Source organism: Pecten maximus, chromosome 2, assembly GCF_902652985.1.
Source record: "Pecten maximus chromosome 2, xPecMax1.1, whole genome shotgun sequence".
Classification (NCBI taxonomy): Eukaryota; Metazoa; Mollusca; class Bivalvia; order Pectinida; family Pectinidae; genus Pecten; species Pecten maximus.
Window position 1 is genome coordinate 49,390,342 of NC_047016.1, and position 21,080 is coordinate 49,411,421.

The window sequence follows — 21,080 nt, forward strand, 5'->3', positions numbered from 1 at the left end:
AGAGAAAAGATTTTGCAGATAAAAGTCACCGAAATATTTTATAGCTAAACACTTGTTAGGGCACTATCAATAATTATCTGTCACCAAGATTGAAGTTATATTGACAATAAATACAATCTTACAAGGGGTTAATTGTTATATCTACACTTGCATATGTTAAATCTGCCTTTCTTAAATCAATAAGCTCTGTATTTTCAACCATTTCCCTGTATTTGCATATGAAAGAATAACATTTTAAAATCTTTGCAAACGCAATTGTTCTCAGTCATTATCCTCGTTGCGTATGCTTCATTCGTAGCGCATAGCGAAGCATTTCCATGACTTTGATCAAAAAGACGTAACAATCTGTCATGTGATCATGACTGCATCTATCCTCTTATAGATGCAACCCGGATTAATATATTGAGGCAATTGCAGACTGCGGCGCCAAATGTAAATATTTTCATGTAATCGCTTAAATGCAAATACTACAACTGGTCGGTTATCAGAATATATTTTATATGATTAAATGTCATTTTAGTGATAGAAATAAATTCGTGACGTCCTTCCAAACGAACGTATTATGTCTATCTGTGATTCAAATTACATTCATATTGATAACATTTCAATTGCTAGTATCATTGGTACTACCGTTCATAATCAGTATGCGGACACATACAATTTTGGAATTTGGAAGTTTTACATTGATCATTTTAACGTTCTTAGTGCCTTCAGGGGTTTACGATATTTTAATGAATGTATATGATATTTATTCAAGTTACGTTTGCTTGCAAAGTCCTGTCATTTATAGAAACATACATACACTTACTTTAGTATGTATATCCTCTAAAACACTAGCTGGCTTATAGAAATTATTACCGTCGTCACGGCTACAATACAATTATGACGTCATAACGAGCAAACGCTATATGGTATTTAATCTTAAAACACTTCCTAGTCCATGTCGTAGAATCAGCATCGAAATACATTTAACAAAATATTTGCTATCATTTAAGCATTTAATGTTGCTTTGGTCGATTTCATGGGGGGATGAATTGAGTTGTCCCTGAAGCAAATTTAATGAATGTGGAGTTCATGTTGAATATGTCTCAACTCACTGTGCAACTCACTTCATCACCCCATGAAATCGACATGAAAAGCAACATTAAATCCTTATATTTCAGTGGACACGTATTTTCCCCAATTTTTATGAAGAAGAAAAAATCTTTAGTGACTACAACTTGTGCAAGTCTAATGGGTTGTGCTAAAAGAAATAGTTCGTCATATTAGATGATGACCAAACTGTATTATCAAGACACAATTGCGATTATGCAACACATTTACATTAAAACAATATTGAAAATAGCATGGTTTAATCGAAATACTGTAAACGTACTTATTTTAGCGCAATCAAATTTTAGCGCATTTGCAGATTTTAGCCAGTTAGCGCAATGATGAATTAGCGCATTCACATAGCTTTCTATAGAAATAGAACGTACAAAAAGTAATTAGCGCAATCATTATTTAGCGCACGGCTTCTAGCGCGAAAAGCGCTAAAATAAAATTACCGCTAAAATATGTACGTTTACAGTATTAATTTTTATCGTTGAACTAAAAAAATAACGTAAAAACGCTCCGCCAGCTGCGCGGAAAAATAAAGACTAAAATGTGTCTCCGGATGTCTCCAGCTTTGACTCGAATTGAACAGCAATCTTTACGAAATATGTTAGGGCGATCGTTGTGACCTTGATATGAGGCCTGACACACAGAGTCTTAACACGAATGCTTGATTCCCAGTTCACTGCTCACACTGACAATTTACATGATAGGGACAGGGACAGAATCAGACTGTTTAAGTTATGGTAATCATTATGTACAAAAATGACAACTCGCTTAATTCGAACACTCGGATAACTCGAAGTTTCCCTGTGGTCCCGTCGAGTTCGAGTTAACGAAGTTCCACTGTATATATTGTGATTATGATTCGCCATATCTAAAATACTATGAGCTTATTACACAAAATCAGGCATCACTCTGTGTCGGGCATAAGAATTTTTTTTCTCAGAATGTTATGCCCCTTATGTATATGAGGCCTATTATGTAGATCTAACAAAACAGTCCCATTCTAATCCTCCAAAGCCCTTACAATTCAACATGTTTGTTATTGGGACTATTGATATTTCACACACATAACTTAGGCCTAATGTACGTATAGGTTAGGCCTAGGCCTACAGGATCGGCGGTACTGGGAGGCATGTGCATTATAGCCTATTTTAAGCCTATATTTGCATGCACGTACATGTAGATTGATGTTAATCTCGTCAAATTCGCAGACAAATGAAACAGATTACATTTGGTCCTTTAGCTGAGTCATATTTGAGCAGAAATTGAGATAGTGTCATATGGTTTTGTTACTGTACATGTGTATGTGTATGTGCAACTTTATTTTCAAAATCGCCTTTGCAACATACTAACATATCTGTTAGACTATCATAATATCATTTCAGAATCGTATTTGTGTTTGCATGAAACATATTGGTCCTACTGGAATACGTAACGATAGACTATGCACCATAAATTGTCCTGGATCTGACCGTGGTGAGAAGTGTGGTGGACCTGGTGTAGCTAGTGTCTACAAAAAAGACAGTAAGTATTTCTGGAATTTAAATATTACATGGTTTAAGGCGTTTATCGTTTCTACTGTAATACATGTTGAGGAAAGGGCACTATGTTTTAGACATATGGTCACAATATAAACAACCGCCGTGCGATGCAAGGGAAGCGAACGAAATGGGAAGTAAACGAAAGCGAATGAATGCACGCGGAATACATTTCTGAGATCAGTATTTGATGTGCTAACATCAATATCATCCACTCTATTTGCCCTACCTTAGTGTATTTTGTCCTTTCAGATTCTGTCGCCACGGGCACCTACACTGCTTCAAACCCAAAAAACGGCCAATGCATGAGTACACAGTGTACAGCGTCTCGAAGAAGGAACAATGTTGTCTTTGAAGCTACAAACTGTTCAAGACAATTGAGATATTTATGTAGGTACCAACTGGCAAATCAGGAGTACTTTAAAATCATATTGTAGGCATAGTTAAAAGTTCAATAGATCTGGCGAAATATTTTTGTCGTAGTTTTATTTGAAGGCTTTCTCAAAACATCAGCGAGAAGGAAATATTTCTTTCGATATGGCGTTGCAGTATCAAGCAAAATATTTTTTTGTTTTGTTTCTTTTTTTGTTTTACTATCAGTTAGTTTTTCCGAATAACCATTGAGTCTTAAAACTTCTTCGAGGGGTTAGGACAACTGATTTACTTATTGGATAAATCTGATAACAATGTAAACATCACAATGGTGTATGTTCTGAACCAGTGCCGGTCTTAAATAAGTTATTCGAGGCATGTAGAAAAAATCGTGGACTTTATTTTCATTTTCCTGATGAATCCCTTTCTATTTATATGTACAGTCAAACCTGCTCTAACGGCCACCTTGAATAAGCGGCTACCTCCGTTAAGAGGCCAGTATGTGGTCCGCCCGATGGAAAACACTACATAATGAACCTTAAATAAGCGGCCACCTGTCTAACGCGGCCAACGGCCACAAAATCTGGCCCGAGTCGTTGTATCGTCCTGTGTTAAGCGGTCATTTTGTCCGAAAGTAGACATCCGCGATAATCATATGACCGGGTATTTTGATCAAATTCATCAACACTTTGATCTTTGTTGGTTTTCATTTCAAAATACACTGTGCATGGTATATTGTTATCAATATCAATAAGTGCATTATCATATGATAAATTCAATAAACAATTGAAAAAAGAATTGGGCAACAGGCCGTTTCTGGCCAACCTGGTTTAAGCAGCCAATATATGTCGGTTAATACAGGTTTGACTGTATTCTGAATATATTATTTCTACATTACAGGTGATAAAGAAGATATGTATAACAGTAAGTAATGTATGTCATTTCAGAAAGATTATATTGTTAAATGTCTATTTAAAGTCCTGTTATATGTGGTATAGGTAATGTCCATGCTTCATATCCTTGTACCCTACATTTATTACATTAGAATCTTTATATATTGACCCTGCTTAATCTTCAGAGTTTAGTATATAACGAATTAAATTCCTTTTTACATCAAGAGAGTTGTTTTAATTTTGATTCAGAGTTAGGTATCAACAAAAAAATTTGGGAAAAAATATGAAAATATATATTTTTTTTGTATGCCAATATTATGAACCTAAGCGAACCCTAGTACATTCGCAATTAATAATTACAATTGAAATCAGCTTCTTTATTTCTGCTATGACTCAACTTAGTGGACCATGATGAGACGAAAGGCTCTGTCGATTTGATTACGATCTCGTACACTTAATATATTTGCTTACATAGTGCAGCCGAAAAGTCCTATCGATTTTGTCACAATCTCGTACATTTCACACATTTTCGGATTTCATTGTTATTGATGTCAAAATGTACAAAAGTACATAACCGTGAATAGTGTCTTTTAAAACTGAATTTAGGGATCAATACAGTATCTGCCTATAATGAATATAAAACATTATGATACAGCTAATTCGTCAATTAAGAACTAATCCGTGATACTATGTGCAAAAAATGTTAAATACAGGAGATGAAGAAGAAAAATGGCGTCATCAGTGATAACCAATAGCTAAACAACTATGTCATATAAGAAATGTCGTGTGTGACTTTAATTAGAATCAAATATAAACATTAATAAAAACTTATCTAAGAATTTCATTTTGATGGCATATAGATATTCACACATCTGGCATCTGGAAGAACGCTGCGTCCAATTGTTTGATGATATCGGCAGAGGCTGTCAGTACTCATCCAAGCTTTAAACAATACATATGTACACAAACTACAGGCCGATCCTGGACTAATACTTTCCGGAATTACTTCTCTGGGCCGACAAACTCAGGTAAACTCAGGTTTTGAGATTTAAAGGATTTTTGAGTCACCTATTCTGTGTGTTATAATACCGTTATCAAGTTCACTATTTGTAATATTTGTTCTTTGCTCCTTCGGCAACAATTTTTTACGGGAAAAAAGGTACGAGAAGCAATATCAGGGTTCACTTCTTCGGTAGTAAACGTAGCGGCGCCAAAGAAGGCTCTCTTGTATAACAACATATCCAACACAATAGTGTTTTGTATTAGATGTACAAGGATACTCATACAAAAAACTAGTCTTTCTATTAATCAGGCTAGGGAGTGAGGATCTACAACATGCATCATTGATATGCTGATTTGTAAATTTATCTTTTTATGTTATGCTATATCGTTGTTGTGATTCGTGGTATGTTGTGATTATCAAAATTAAGATGAATTGAAACCGTAAAAAAAAAATAACAATAATTGAAAAAGAAAACAATAAAAAATTCGATTGTATGATTAAATATAAATGTAAATAAATATAAACTTATTTGAAAATCTAGCAATGGTTATTTCCTTTATGTTTGTTTGTTCATTACAGAATATCTGGAGGGGATGAATTGCCGGTTGATGCATTACAATTCTACCACCCCTGTTAACACTGGACAATGTTCTCAGAAACACCCGTTCGTGTGTGAAACAGGTAACACGTGATCAGATGAAATTTCATTCGCTACAGTTACCACTGCATATTATATGTCCCCAATGTAATGGTACAAACACATGAAACAAATTTCACCTTTTTGTAAAAATCCACTATCACTATCTACCACAGTTTCCATACGCTAGCTTAAACAACTCTGAAAACGCTTCACGGACTTGCGCATTTGTCGTCGGTGTCATACTTACAAATATAAAAAAATGGCGGCGCCAATGCAAATAATTGTTAAAAGGAGTAAATTTATTTTGCTGGAAGCTTAAAACATTTCATGGAATATCTGAGAATAACTTCCAGGGGTTGGTGACCGATAACAGCACTATTAAGTCATAAGCTGATGTTATTTAGGAAGGGGGTGTCGAGCCTATTTCTTAGTCAGATAAATAAATCATATCCCTTCTGAAATCACAACATGCAATGCAAACAAATTGATATGTCGTCTGACCTTAAATGCCATTGGGATTATCTAATTCTATAAACACCATGTACGAAAGGAAGTGGACATTTATAAACACTGCGGCCATACGTAATGGTTGAATCACAAATCTTCTTGAAGCTTATCGGTCACATTGAAAGTTTGTTATTTAAAATGATAATGTGTTGCAAGAACGTTTTCCAATAGTCAATCTTGTAATGGTACGAGGATGTATACTTATTCCTAGAGAGAATGGCTCTTCCTGTATTGCAAACAAAAATACCATGGTACTCTTGATATTATTGGGCACATTGCAAATTCATTTTATTTGTTTAATAAAATAGCCTTCACAGATAACTGATAAGTATACTAGATAATAAAAGACCATCTGAATTTGGTTTAAATTATTTCAAAATTCTTCCCTGTGTTTTTCTGGTTTTGTTACCTCTCGATTCTGTTTGTTTTAAAGCGTTTTGTGACTCCTTTTTGTTTCTAAATTACACTGGACTTTACTCATTGTGTATTATGGCAAGCCAAGTTGTTATTTATACGTGGAGCAATGTTGATCCAGTATTTTACCAAATTATATAAAATATCTTATATGATATATAAGAAATATCATGTTTATGAGATATCTTAAGAAATCTAATCAAGAAAGTTTATGAGATACCTAATAAAGAACGAGACAGCTTATTAATATGACAATTTTAAATATGTATCTTTGCATGCCGTTTTAGCTTCTGCCATGCGTTCCGATGAGATTTTTTCGGCTCCGTCATCGAGTGGAGTGGGGTTCATTAGATATCTTATCAACGAATAATATAAAATATCTTATATATATTTTTTATATAGATATAATATAATATATAAGATATCTTATAAGATATATAAGATATTTCATTTAATTTTGTTTATACGATATCCTATATCTTATATAATTTGGAAAATTCCTCGATCAACGTTGCTACGTGAATAGATTTTATTTTTAATTAATGTTAGACTGATGTTTTTACACATTAATAACTCTTGATTATGAGTAACAATAAGCATCACTTAAATGACTAAACATGGGACTCAAATCTCAAACAATATATACCCATGCCCCAAAAGGCGTTGGCGGATGAAATGGTGTAATGTACAACGCAATACATGTCATATTGTATTTATATTTAAAGCCTCACCTTCCAAAACGAATTCAACCATTATTGAAATTAAGCCACTTACATACGAGTCATCAACTATAACAATGACAACAACTGAACCACAACAAGATACAACAACAGGGACTAACGAGCGGACAACTGGAATAGACACAACAGTTCAACCGAAAACAACAACGCCTGTCAAAAAAACAACTGTAGTGACAACTCAATTGCATGAGAATAAACCATTGAAACTGGACATGAATTACTACTTCATAAACATCAAAAAAAGTTGGACTGATGCCCAAAAATATTGCGTCAATAATCTGCATGGAGAACTGTTCAAGTTTTTACCGGAAGTGACGTCAACATTATATAACAACTATCCCCAAAGTAGAACCGCGATGTTTTGGACTCAAGCACTCTCAAAATGGATGTCATATCTAGGTATGTATGCTAAAATGTATTCAAGTTATTTAAATCCGTCAATATCAGGTTAAACACATACCGGTAGGTTTATCTAAACATAGAGAAGACGTTACTATGTAAATAGTAGATTTGCTCTAACTGTCTTAGATTATTTATATTTTATGTTTTATATGTTCTAACTTTCGATTGTTGCAATATGATTACCAACTGAAAAAAGCCAATCGAACTTCAGTACTATAGACAGTATGTTTACCATTGTGTGTGAAAAAGTTAGTTCTAAATATTTTCTCTTAAAATGGTGCAGTAAATAATCTTAATACAATCTTCTTTAAGTAAAATTTAAAATGATATAACTAGTTACATGTAATCAAATTAAAATTAATTATTTAGGATGCTACTCACTCCATAATGCCAGAGCAACTTTCAATTCACCATACAACAACCCAGCGTTCTGTCAAATTTACTGTCCAATGTCCGACCATGTAGCCGTACAGGTATGTATACAAACATTACTGCCAAACGTCCGACTAAACAGCTGTAAAACGTATGTATACAAATATTCTGTCCGACGTCCGACTATGTAGCCATACAGGTATATATACACACATTACTGTCAAACGTCCGACTGAACAGCCGTAAAGGGATATATACAAACATTACTATGCATCGTCCGGCTACATAGTCGCAAAGGTATGTATACAAATATTACTGTCCGACGTCCGACTACAAAGTCGTACAGGTATGTATACAAATATTACTGTCCGACGTCCGACTACAAAGTCGTACAGGTATGTATACAAATATTACTGTCCGACGTCCGACTACAAAGTCGTACAGGTATGCATACAAATATTACTGCCCGACGTCCGTCTACATATCCGTACAGGTATATATGCAAATATTACTGTCCAACGTCCGGCTAAACAGTCGTACAAGTATGTATACAGATGTTACTGTCCGACGTCCGACTACATAGTCGTACAGGTATAAATACAAATATTACTGTCCGACGTCCGACTACATAGCCGTACATGTATGTTTACTAAATGCACATAGGTTTGATTGTGACGTCACGCCATATTAACATGCGTATATTTTGGAAGCCCCATAGCGAACTGAACATACTTATCAGAGTTCATGTCTAGAGGATTGGTTTTTTTTTTTTTTTTTTTTTTAACGTCCTATTAACAGCCATGGTCATTTAAGGACGTGCCAGGTTTTAGAGGTGGAGGAAAGCCGGAGTACCCGGAGAAAAACCACCGGCCTACGGTCAGTACCTGGCAACTGCCCCACGTAGGTTTCGAACTCGCAATCCAGTGGTGGAGGGCTAGTGTTAAAGTGTCGGTACACTTTAACCACTCGGCCACCTCGGCCCCAAAGAGAGGATAAATGTTGTACTGAAATCATATGATGTTAGACACAGTCACCGTTCTCTGGAACAGGCGTGGATGTGTAAAAGCATGAGACATTAAGACATACCAATAGATGACAATAGGTACGAATGGGCGTAGTCCTATCGATGCCTTTAATTGGGGAGAATCAGTCGGACGTACAACAAAATATCCAATTGAATGACATGTATTAGGATACTAGAGCTTATAGGATTTTGAAGATCAATAAAACAATTGGATTTTAACCGTTGCCATGGACACGTCTGTGTCAAATGTCTTAACAGGAAGGACCAGAAAGACAATGCCCAGTTCTGACATCACGTGGTTCCATTGTCTGTGTAGGGTAGACGTGGACAAGAGTATTCTGACCGACATAAAGATAGCAGAGAGATGAATGAAAGAATACCAAGCGCCCAATGCCGAACTGGAGGCTACATCACTGATCTATCCGTGGACTATTGTTGTTTTATTATGGCATGTTATTGTATGCATATGCTTAAGGGACTGTGTTTAGACTTGGTGATTGAATACACATAGACTTATTGATTATATGTTATTACTGAAATATAAAACAATAAATTCTATCAGATGTTATGATGAAATTAAGTAAGTAACAATGTGGTCTCTGACTAGAACTTTTTTTCATTTGACATATCATATACAAAACACACGCAAGTAACGAACGCATTTGAAGCTGATCAAACAGCTGCTTCGTCCTTCTGAAGATTCATTTCAGAATTTATCAAACTTATAAAAGTAATGAAAATATTTCTGTAATACATTAGTTATATAGTTGACCGTGACGTTTGGTATTTTATGTCAGTATTCGTGACATTGGTTATATAAGTCATTGACCCTGTAGTTACTATAAATAAACGCTGCACTCTGCATATAGCTGTCATCGCCGATAGAGACTAGACCTAGAATCGATAGGCGACTGGTTCGAGTCAATTTTAAGGCCAGTAGGCCGGGATGATCGACATATCTTATCATGTATTACAGCTATTTTTATATATGTGGACCCTACAGAGTGTATTTTATTGATAGCTGTAAAAAGACATGAAGAATAAGAACAAGAAACCAGAACATCTTCCATTCACAGACCTAGACCCCACAAGATAAGAAAAGAAGGAATACCGATGATTATTGCACTCTTCTAGGCCGCATGCGGTATATAAAGCACACCGACACCGCTTACATCATCGGAAAGGTCATGGTCTCGTGCTTTGATTGGCGTTCTATTTTTGTCGTCTGCTAGCATGGTTTTTGTTTACAAATAGAAGAAGCGAGATGGAGCCAAATTCGAGATACGCGAGTGAAGGCCAGAAACAAAGTGTGGTAGCTATGGTTCAGAAAGGCGTATCTTTCCAAAAAGTTGGTGAGCTACTGAATATGCCTAAAACTACAGTACATAGAATTTATAGAAATTTCTGTGAACGTGGAAGTGTGAAAAACGGCGAAAAAACGGGCCGACCAAAAAGTTTAACTGCGCGTGACGGAAGGAAAATTTTACGAGAATTGAAAGCCGACAGACGGATGTCTTTGGACAATATTTGTAACAATTTCAACACTAATGAAAACAAAAATGTTTCTTCTAAAACTGTATGGAGGTTTTTAAAATCAAATGGATATAGTAGATGTGTTTGCTAGAAACAAATTAGGATTTCTCCTGTCAATAGGGTGAAACGGGTATAATGGTGTAATGAAAAGCGCCTGTACACGGAGTAGAACTGGAGAAAAGTTATATTTTCAGATGAAAGTTAGATTGTGATTGGCAAGAACAATCGAGTGTGTATTTGGAGAAAATCTGACGAAGCTTATCGTCCTGAGTGTATTTCTCCCCGAGTAAAAGATAAAAAACTGAGCCTTATGATCTGGGGTTGCATCACTTATCACGGTGTAGGAACACTCACTCGTGTTGACGGGAACACAAATTCTGACAAATACATTGAAATTTTAGACCAAAACTTGTGGCCAGTAATTGCTAGGCATTTTCCAGATAATAATTATGTATTTCAGGATGATAATGCTCCTGTCCACCGTTCCAGAGTCACAAAAGCATATATGGAAACAAGCCAAATAAACACAATGATCTGGCCGGCACAGAGCCCCGACCTTAACATTATAGAAAATTTGTGGTTGATAATTAAGAGGGCAATTGAACAGTCAGTTGAAAGAATAGAATCTTCTGAACAACTTTATCAGAAAATAGTTTCTGTTTGGACCAGTTTTGAGGTCGAAACAATCCGAAATCTTTACCGGTCAATTCCAAAAAGAATCTCTGCTGTAAGAAGAGCCCGTGGATACATCACAAAATATTAGGTAAATAATTCAACATACTATTTTTAATTAATACGTAATATTGCTTCGATCTTCTTCTTTGCAGTGGTATATTTTGTTTTGTTGTAGGTGTATGCAAACTGCCAATATCGCCATTGAAACAAAGCACCAGCTACAATTTTTTAACGATGCAACGTCACAATCGTTCCACTACTTTTGTCCATAGACTGTATGCTTCAATGGAAACTTCAAAGGAACAGAAGTGTTTTGTTCTCTTTGTTCAGTCATGTGCTATTTTTTTATACCAATTTTCTCATTTCTGCTACACAGGGTGACAACTGCTATTGTATGGGGACCGTATCACCTGTAAATCCTATACTAGATTCAGCATGCCCGCATACATGTCACAACGGTGACCTTGGGGAAACATGTGGAGGCCGAAGTACAGCCAGTGTCTACAAAATAAACAGTAAGATATGATTTTATCATAAATGTTTGTTTGTATATAGGTTCGCGACGGCCGAGTGGTTAATTTATCACGACACTTTATCACTACTACCCCCCAACCCCCTCCCCCCACATCTTGGTCGCGAATTCGAAACCCATATGGGGCAGCTGCCTGGTACTGTCCGTAGAAAATATTCACCTTTTCTAATGTCATCAATATTCAATAAAATTTATAAATCCTTTCAATACCTACACAAGTAATCGCATACACATAAACTCCGTCCTCCTAAATCTCATTGTTGTGATTCTGGCGATGGTGATTTTTATAACGATTGAAAAACCAAGACTTTTAAACATATGTCCCCTTCTTGTCCATCCCAGTATTCAAAAACAGGTGAGATATTTTTTAAAGTATTTGCAATTGTCACAGATGGATAAAGAACAATTTAACCGATGGTAATATTTTCTTTTTTTCTTACGTAGTAATTAAATGAATTAGAAATAATATATCAAGGATTTGAGGTTCATTGTTTGAATTAATACCTATAGATAAATTGATTTTCTTAAAAATTCGCATTGCACGTTTCATTTTATAAATTTTAGTAACGACAGTATTAAGTATAAATTAAGAAGAAAACACCGTCGCACTTCTTTTACGGTACATGTATTCGTCTTTTTCTGGACAAATTACGGCTGGGGAAAGGATGTCAAAATATCAGGTGAATTGTCTACTAGTGAATGAAATTTAGAGAAAATACATTATAAAACATTTTAAAAACTCACTAAATTTTTTAAAATATGTTTTATATAAATTCTTTTTCAAGACTCTATACATGGATATTTTATAATCTTTAGCATATTCTGAAAATATCAACTTCGTGATTTGTCTTATTTTCCTTCAGAAACAACCCATATTGATGGTGCATTTAGATCCTCTATGGCCCGCTGTATGAGTGCAAAATGCAAAGAATTGGGAAAAACTGATATTGTATTTCAACCACAATCGTGTGAGCAGTCCTTGAGATATTTATGTAAGTATATATACTAATGATATTTATGACATAATGCGTTTGTTTTTCTTTCACTATACGCAATAAATATGTATTGAAATTTTGAAAGTTTCTCGCCTGTTAACCGGTTAATATTTTTTTTTACTGTTGACTGGCGAGGAACATCCGCACACGCCCTAACGCCCAAATGATTACGATGAAGCGTCTTTCTGAGCGTGATTTGTAAACAGTATCTCTAGCAACGCCAAGATTCGAAGTCAGAAATAAATCTCCAATTAGGGTTCATTATATCTAAATAAAAAACAGGGATTCAGCTCCCACATATAAATGTCATAAAAGTGTCATTATAAATTCTTACAGCGTACTGTGATGCAAAGGGAACGTCAACTTTGGAGTTCAAAAATGCACGAAAGCCAAAAAATCAAACATGATGAATATCTAAACACATAATGAATTATGAATCATTCCGTTCAAAATCAGAAAGAAACCGACATAACAAAACTATAATTCAACTGAAAATATATTAAACGAGGGCAGAATATAAACAAAAATAAAGATTTGTATAGAGATTCGTAAAAAAGGGGCAAAAACAGAATAAGACCAGGTGTTCCGGAAGAGTAAACGTCTTCTTTTTCATCGATGACACTCGCCATACCAATTCATTTCGAAAATGGAATATTTCCAATTGCAACCATGATGTTGACCCACTTTACCGTGGTCTTCAATCCCATGCATTCCTTGAAGCTAGATGACACCGTAGGTAGGTGATGCAGGAATGTTGCTATTTAGAAATGGAAAATTTACATTCGGGAAATTTAAATCATCACGCATATCATACAGCCTTTTTTGTAAGTTTTCCCTGTTCGTTACGTTGTAAGTAAGCTGATGATGTTAAAGAGAATGTAGTGTCCTTGATGTCAAGTTCTGCGTGGTATACACGATCGACGTGGTCAATAATGCTTTTGTTATTTGAGGGTAAAACATTACTATTATGCCAGTAGTTGAACACGAATGACTTTGTAAGTTCTTTGTTACCGGTTTCAGAACAAATCATACACTAGAGGGGCACGGTTCAGTAGATAAATTTGTGTTTAATATGTCCTGTTTTGCATATAAAAAGCTTCTTTTCTAATTGGCAAAGATGTTAGTTTCTGGGTAGATGATTTTAATATATCTCGAAAGGGATACTTTAAATAAACAGTGGATTACACTATTTAAACATGATATTGAATTTGAAAAAAGGAATCATTGATTTCTTTAATATATTCTTCAATCATGATTTTATCATACCCGTTCATCATACACTGGAATTTTAACCGGATACTGATATAACGATATCACACTTTTTATATTTCAGGTTTTAGATCGGGTTTTTCTAAGTCAAACCAAACATGCGCCTGCTTTTTATCACATGCATTTTCTTGTCAATGTTTGTCTCGTAATTTGTGTTTTACAGGTAACAATTCTGATCCTCATCAAGGTACGTATATGGTATTTACTGAGATTAAAAGCGATGTCTTGGTGGCACATTGGTAACACACTTGCCTTTCACCTAGGCGGCAGGGGTTCGATTCCCCGATCGGACGAGAAAATTGTTGCAAAATAGATGAAGTTAACATATAATCAGTCGTGAAATTTATGATATGAACATGTTCTTATTCAATTATACATTATATAATAAATTATGAAACTTTCGGGGGAACGTATTATCTACAAATAAAGTTTGCTTACTCGTGCCTCGAATTTCGTTCTGTGCTATTAATAATTTCAAATAACAAATCGATATTCATTTGATAAACTTTCTCTGACTTTCAGAAACAGAGAATAGAGACACATGGAAGAACTCTATGAATCATTGCCGGATGGTTTCTTCAGAAAACGCTCCTTCCAGAGAACCATACGGAAAATTTGTATGCCGCCATTTTTCGCGTCATTGCACATCCATACAGATATTCAATAGTTCAGCCAATGGGAAAACGTCAATATATAAAATGATAAAGTTTTACATTTTACACAGTGTAAGGAATCAAACTGGCATATTACTTTCAATTCAAAAAAGGTCATACCCCCTGATGATACGGGAAATGATATTCTTCAACCAGCATCGTAATATGATATGAAGATATCGCTGTGTTTGTACTGTACTATCATTGGAACATAATTATGTTGTCAATTCCACAGAAAGTATGGGAGAATGTCCTCTTCTACGGTTTGACACCAATGGTGGTGTCAACACAACCTACACCAGGTGTTCTAGTGTAACTCATTCTTTTGTCTGTGAAACTCATGCAGGTATGTTATTTACAGGTATCTGTTTTGTCAATGAGAATAAATATGACAAGTTAAAAGAACAACTATATTGTTCCATTTGAAGCATTTAATGTACACAAGACATATTCTATTAAGGACAGGGGCTGCGGTGGCCGAGTTGTTAAGGTGTCCCGACACTTTATCCATTAGCCCTCCACCTCTGGGTTGCGAATTCAAAACCTACGTGGGGCAGTTGCCAGGTACTGACCGTAGGCCGGTCGGTGTTTCTCCGAGTACTCCTGCTTTCCTCCATCTCTAAAACCTGGCACGTCCTTAAATGACCATGGCTGTTAATGGGACATTTAACAAAAACAAACAATTATCTATTGATGAACATTACGATTTGTTCAGTAAACATTACAGCGACGGATCATCAAGCATTTAAAATAGAACCTCGATCGATGCGGTCAACGACAGTTAAATATATGACAAATATATATTCACAACAGCATTCCACAACGAAAGAACCAACAACATCAACAACTACACAGCAACACACTACAACACAACACAAGAACTACCAACAACAACAACAACAACAACAACTACACGACAGGACATTACAACACAAGAACTTTCAACATATACACAACATACAATAGCACAAGAACCAGCAACAGCTACAGTAACTCAGAAACATACAACATTGGACTTAATGTCGAATCCAACAGCAGTAGCCTGCTACCAAACCACATCAATTCAACAAGAAAAAGCAGATGCTACAACAACTTTGCCAGACGAAAACAAGTCCGTAACGAAGATCGAATCAAAGAGGCCACCGGATCATATATCAGTGACAACTCCTCAAAAATTAAGTACGTCATCCTTCCCACCTCCTGCTACTTCCTCCAACCGTCCGCCATTGTACAGTATGTTGTTGTCATCGTCTACCGCGCGTCTTAACACTATCATCACAGCCACCAAGGTGGAGGTCACCACACAGACCAGTCATAATATTGTCAACATTGCTGTCAATGTAAACACTTTTCCGATGGGTAAGACAATTTGATATTAATATTGCTTTCTTTTTTTCGACAGTGATGTAAACTGTTTCATTATGATTGATGATAAAACATTGGCGACACTTATTTAAGAACATTTCTATGTGGTTCTACCTGGATGCTTTAACGATATATTGATGATTTGGTATTAACACGTGTTCTAGTAAGTGATTGGTTGTTATATAAGAATGAAAAATGATAAAAGATTCTTACTTTATGTCTTCTGTGTTGTTAAGAGAAAACAATAGATAATTGTGTTAAGTGCCTAACATAGTATTAATTATTTTCTGTAGCGGCCGTAGGAGGAATTGTGGGTACCTTGGCTGTTTTAGTGGTGGTCGTTGTGATCTTTTTTATGGTGAAGAAAACAAGGTGTGTACCATCATATAATGCTTTATAATAATGGGCAGAAATGGACAAATGTAGGTCTTCTGGAGTATCATTGTTGTCTGTTCCAAAAGTGTCATCTTTCATGTTACCTCTGATAACCACACTTGAATATATCGTGTTGTATCCAGTTATAACATGTGAGACTCGTTATGGTATTTACGGTAACCCCTTGTGGCACCTTGTCCAGTAATAACATGTGCGACTCGTTATGGTATTTACGGTAACCCCTTGTGGCACCTTGTCCAGTAATAACATGTGCGACTCGTTATGGTATTTACGGTAATCCCTTGTGGCACCTTGTCACGTAACCACATGTAAGACTCTTTATGATATTTACGGTAACCCCTTGTGGCACCTTGTCCAGTAATAACATGTGCGACTCGTTATGGTATTTACGGTAATCCCTTGTGGCACCTTGTCAAGTAACCACATGTAAGACTCTTTATGATATTTACGGTAACCCCTTGTGGTAACTGTCCAGTAATAACATGTAAGACTCGTTATGGTTATTTACGGTAATCCGTTGTGGCACCTTGTCCAGTAACCACATGTAAGACTCGTTGTGATATTTACGGTAATCCCTTGTGGCACCTTGTCCAGTAACCACATGTAAGACTCGTTATGATATTTACGGTAACCCCTTGTGGCACCTTGTCCAGTAACCACATGTAAGACTCGTTATGATATTTACGGTAACCCCTTGTGGCACCTTGTCCAGTAATAACATGTGCGACTCGTTATGATATTTACGGTAATCCCTTGTGGTACCTATCCTGTTGCTGCCGTAACCACATCTTACAATATCAATTTGTCTCTAGTAACCTCAAACATCATTCGTTATGTTATTTCCGGTAGAATAAGCAACGCATATAGTTTGTAATCAAACTAGGACAACGGAGAATCATCTCAGGCAGGAAAAATGGAAAAGTAGGTCATTGATTTAGCTTCATCGATTCTATACTCAAAACAATAATTTAAATAATTAAAATCGATATTTTGATATAGATATTTAGCTTAATTTTCCCTCCCTAGTGTATATACAGATTAGAATGAATACAATATTAATAGTTTATATTTAGTTTGGATGCGTGAACTCGTTCGAGAATGAAATTTACAATAATGTATGTTGATTTATTAAAAACACCATGATGCTTAAAAGTATACTTTATAAGGCATGGTAATACTGTATAGTTGCTTTTATTCACGGGGGATTTAATTTCGCTATATTCGCGGTCAAGGTAATGTCCGCGAAATTAAATACCCGTGAATATTTTTCACCTTGTGATAAGTGACAACTATGACAATGAATAATAAACAATCTTTATTTAAAGCATATTGTTAAGCAGAACATGTACATCGTAAGTATACATGTAGTTTCTACTGTTTCACGATATCATATTAGAGTCGCATAAAATGTGTACATCGTCAGTATGATTTCTACTATTTCCCTATATGGTATTAAAAGTCACATAAAATATTAAAATGCGCGAAATTTTCTCCCCGCGAAATAGTCCTGAACAGAAAAACGCGAAATTTTCACCCCGCGAAATTAAACAACTATACAGTATCAGAGAGTAATTTCATAACAGGTAGTCTATTATCTACGTTATACATTTACCTTGTCAGACAATGCATTTTGTTTTAATGAAACATTCAACTTGTTAGACATTGTATTTAGTATTTATGATACATTTATTTTGTCAGACATTGTATTTAGTATTTATGATACATTTACTTTGTTAGACATAGCAGTTAGTATTTATGATACAATTACTTTGGTAGACAATACATTTAGTTTTTATGATACAATTACTTTGTCAGACATTGTATTTAGTATATATGATATATTTACTTTGTCAGGCATTGCATTCAGTATTTATGAAACATTTACTTTGTGAGAAAATTCATTTACGGTTATATTATTTATGTGTACATTTGTTTTCATGTTGGTTTGTATTTGTTTGAGCTTTGATTTGGTTTCATTTTCATTTATTTTCAACTTCCCGATCTATAAACAGGAATATCAACAGAGAAAATGGACCAAATATTCAAGCCGCATCTAATACTGGAGATGTTCCCCAAAACCATTCAGAGAATAACAGTGAAGCAGGGGCCATGTTCCGGAATCCGACATTTACTGCAGGAGAAGGTTTTGTGTCTTCAGATGGTTATGATACTTTTGAAATGCTATCTGGTGATGGTTACGAAGTTTTGGAAATGCGAACTGGTGATGACATGTCACCAACATCATATCTTACATGTGGAAAATATGTTTATCAACAACAATCTCCAGTTTGAGCTATAACAACAACGGTTTCACAAACGTCATACATATTCACGATATCTATAAAGACTAGCCTTTAACCTGATATATAACGGAAGTGACGTAAAACAAACGTTACCATGATAGGTAATCATGGCATCGATAAAGACTAGCCTTTAACCTGATATATAACGGAAGTGACGTAAAACAAACGTTACCATGATAGGTAACCATGGCGTCGATAAAGACGCATTAACACAACATTTACGATAACGAACATCGCATCAATATATATGAACCTTAGCTATAACGGAAGTGACGTATCAGAATGGCCATACATTACGTGCCAGCAATAATTTGTTAAGAAGAAATATCTATCAGATAACCATTCGCTTTAGTCATTTTTTTCTCTCTCTCTCTCTCTCTCTCTCTCATTTTTAAGCGCCAAGTCTAAGTTTAACCATTCATCAACGTCAATCTTTGGCTTAATACACATGGCTTGCGTTATATCAATTATAATCACTTGGGATGTAAAAACATATAAATTATATATACATTTTGTAATATCATACAAGTATAAATAATGTAATAAACAGTAGTAAAACACTTTAACATTTTACCAATGTCACTATTTACGCCATAGTAACTACAATGGGACATCTGAGTCAAACACATACAAAAACAATGTACATCTGCTGCAATAAAAATTATAAAAAAAATATACTTAGATATGCTGTTTCGTTTTAATTGAAACTGAACCCAAATACAGTTGTGTGATCGCACAACGTTCCAAAAACATCGTGTGCACAAATGTGCTATGTGCGATACAAACCGCACAAAAAATAATTTCGATAACTTATTTAATTATACATCGGTATTTAGTTTCCTTCCTAATAATTATTGCATATGTTTCAACAAAAATATGGTAATTAGCTGTCTCGTAAAATGTTAATCGTTATATATCTTTTATAATCGTTCCACACGTTTAAAAAATTAGATGATGCATTCCTCATTTTATATCTACCACGATACCTATCGCACATTTACCGTCCCAATCGCCCATCGTGCGCACATTTTCCTGCACGATCCGTATCGCACATATCGCACATCGTGCAGACTTCGTGCGCACATCGTGCATACATCGTGCGCACATCGTGGAACGTTGTGCGATCACACAACTGTATAACGCACCACTCTCTTATTTTCCTTAATGGATTAGCATCTGCATTGGAATATTATTTCTTACATTCGAAATCGAAGGAATACTACTGAACCCATAGCGACCACAAAAACATAAGAAAATTCACCAGGACAGAGGAGACAACAAAAAAACAACAACTACAAACTAAAGAAAAAAAATGAAGTGACAGACATTTCTATTTTATCTGCTTACATTCAACGGATGATATTCTAACCTGACGATAATGAAAAAAATATCTGTGGACAGACAAGATTTTCAAACAAGCAGACAGTTATTCATGTTTGTATTGAAGAACCTTTTGTGCGTTATAAACACACTTCTGCATTATAAAGAACTAAATCTTCAATGAATATATAGAGGATATTGAATGGTTTTCCGATGAATATAACATATATTTCACGAGTAGGATGGTATATCTATCAGTATATTCTGTCATTTGAGTGAAATTTATGTTATGTTTAATGGAAGGCCATTCTTTTTTTTTTCATTTTATAACACGAAAAAAAGAGAAACAAGTTTATGTGTGGAAAAAGCGCGGGAATGAGTAGCATACTCTTTGATGTCGTATCTTTATGACGTTACATTTGATAAGACAGCGCCATTTTGAATGGGATGCTCGACGCAATCTCAGTGTTTTCTACTCTTACCTGGTAAGTTTTACTTACATTACTGTTGTCAAATAAGTATTCTATTAAAACCTGCAATGTTTATTGCAGAAACGCTGAAAATATTCTCGTATTCTACCATCGCTTCATTCAGACCTGAACCCATTGAATGAGCAAGTTTGAATGCGGTGAATAGAAAGCGCCGTTCTGATTGGCTAAAAACAAACTATATATAATCATAGTGATGATCTAAGCAGTGATGATATAAGTTTTTATCAATTTGATAATTTACGATATTTCACTTATAGAAATGAAATAAAAGCAAATAACATAATTTGGTTTGTTTTTGTTTAACGTCCTATTAACATATACAACACCAAAGAACATGATAGATCGTATACATACACGCACGATATTGGTATCTGTCAATAACAACTGGAAATTGGACATAATATAGAGCTAAAATGAAGTAAACTGAATCATTAAGTTGTTCGTCGTTCTGGGACTCATTAGTGATACAAGCGGCCTAAGTGTTCGAACCCAGGAGGCGAAACAGATCACTCAAATATTTTAAAAGTAATGAAGACTTTAGA

At 35.2% G+C, this 21,080-nt stretch overlaps 1 protein-coding gene across 1 annotated transcript; it reads left to right on the top strand.

Annotated features, from left to right (window-relative positions):
* Positions 1–13,410: 13,410 nt before the first annotated feature.
* On the top strand, positions 13,411–18,716 carry LOC117343537. Its single transcript, XM_033905926.1, has 6 exons — positions 13,411–13,477; positions 14,174–14,197; positions 14,899–15,009; positions 15,477–16,022; positions 16,322–16,400; positions 18,437–18,716. The coding sequence occupies exons 1-6, from the start codon at positions 13,411–13,413 to the stop codon at positions 18,714–18,716; spliced, it is 1,107 nt and encodes a 368-aa protein (XP_033761817.1).
* The last annotated feature ends 2,364 nt before the right edge of the window (positions 18,717–21,080 follow it).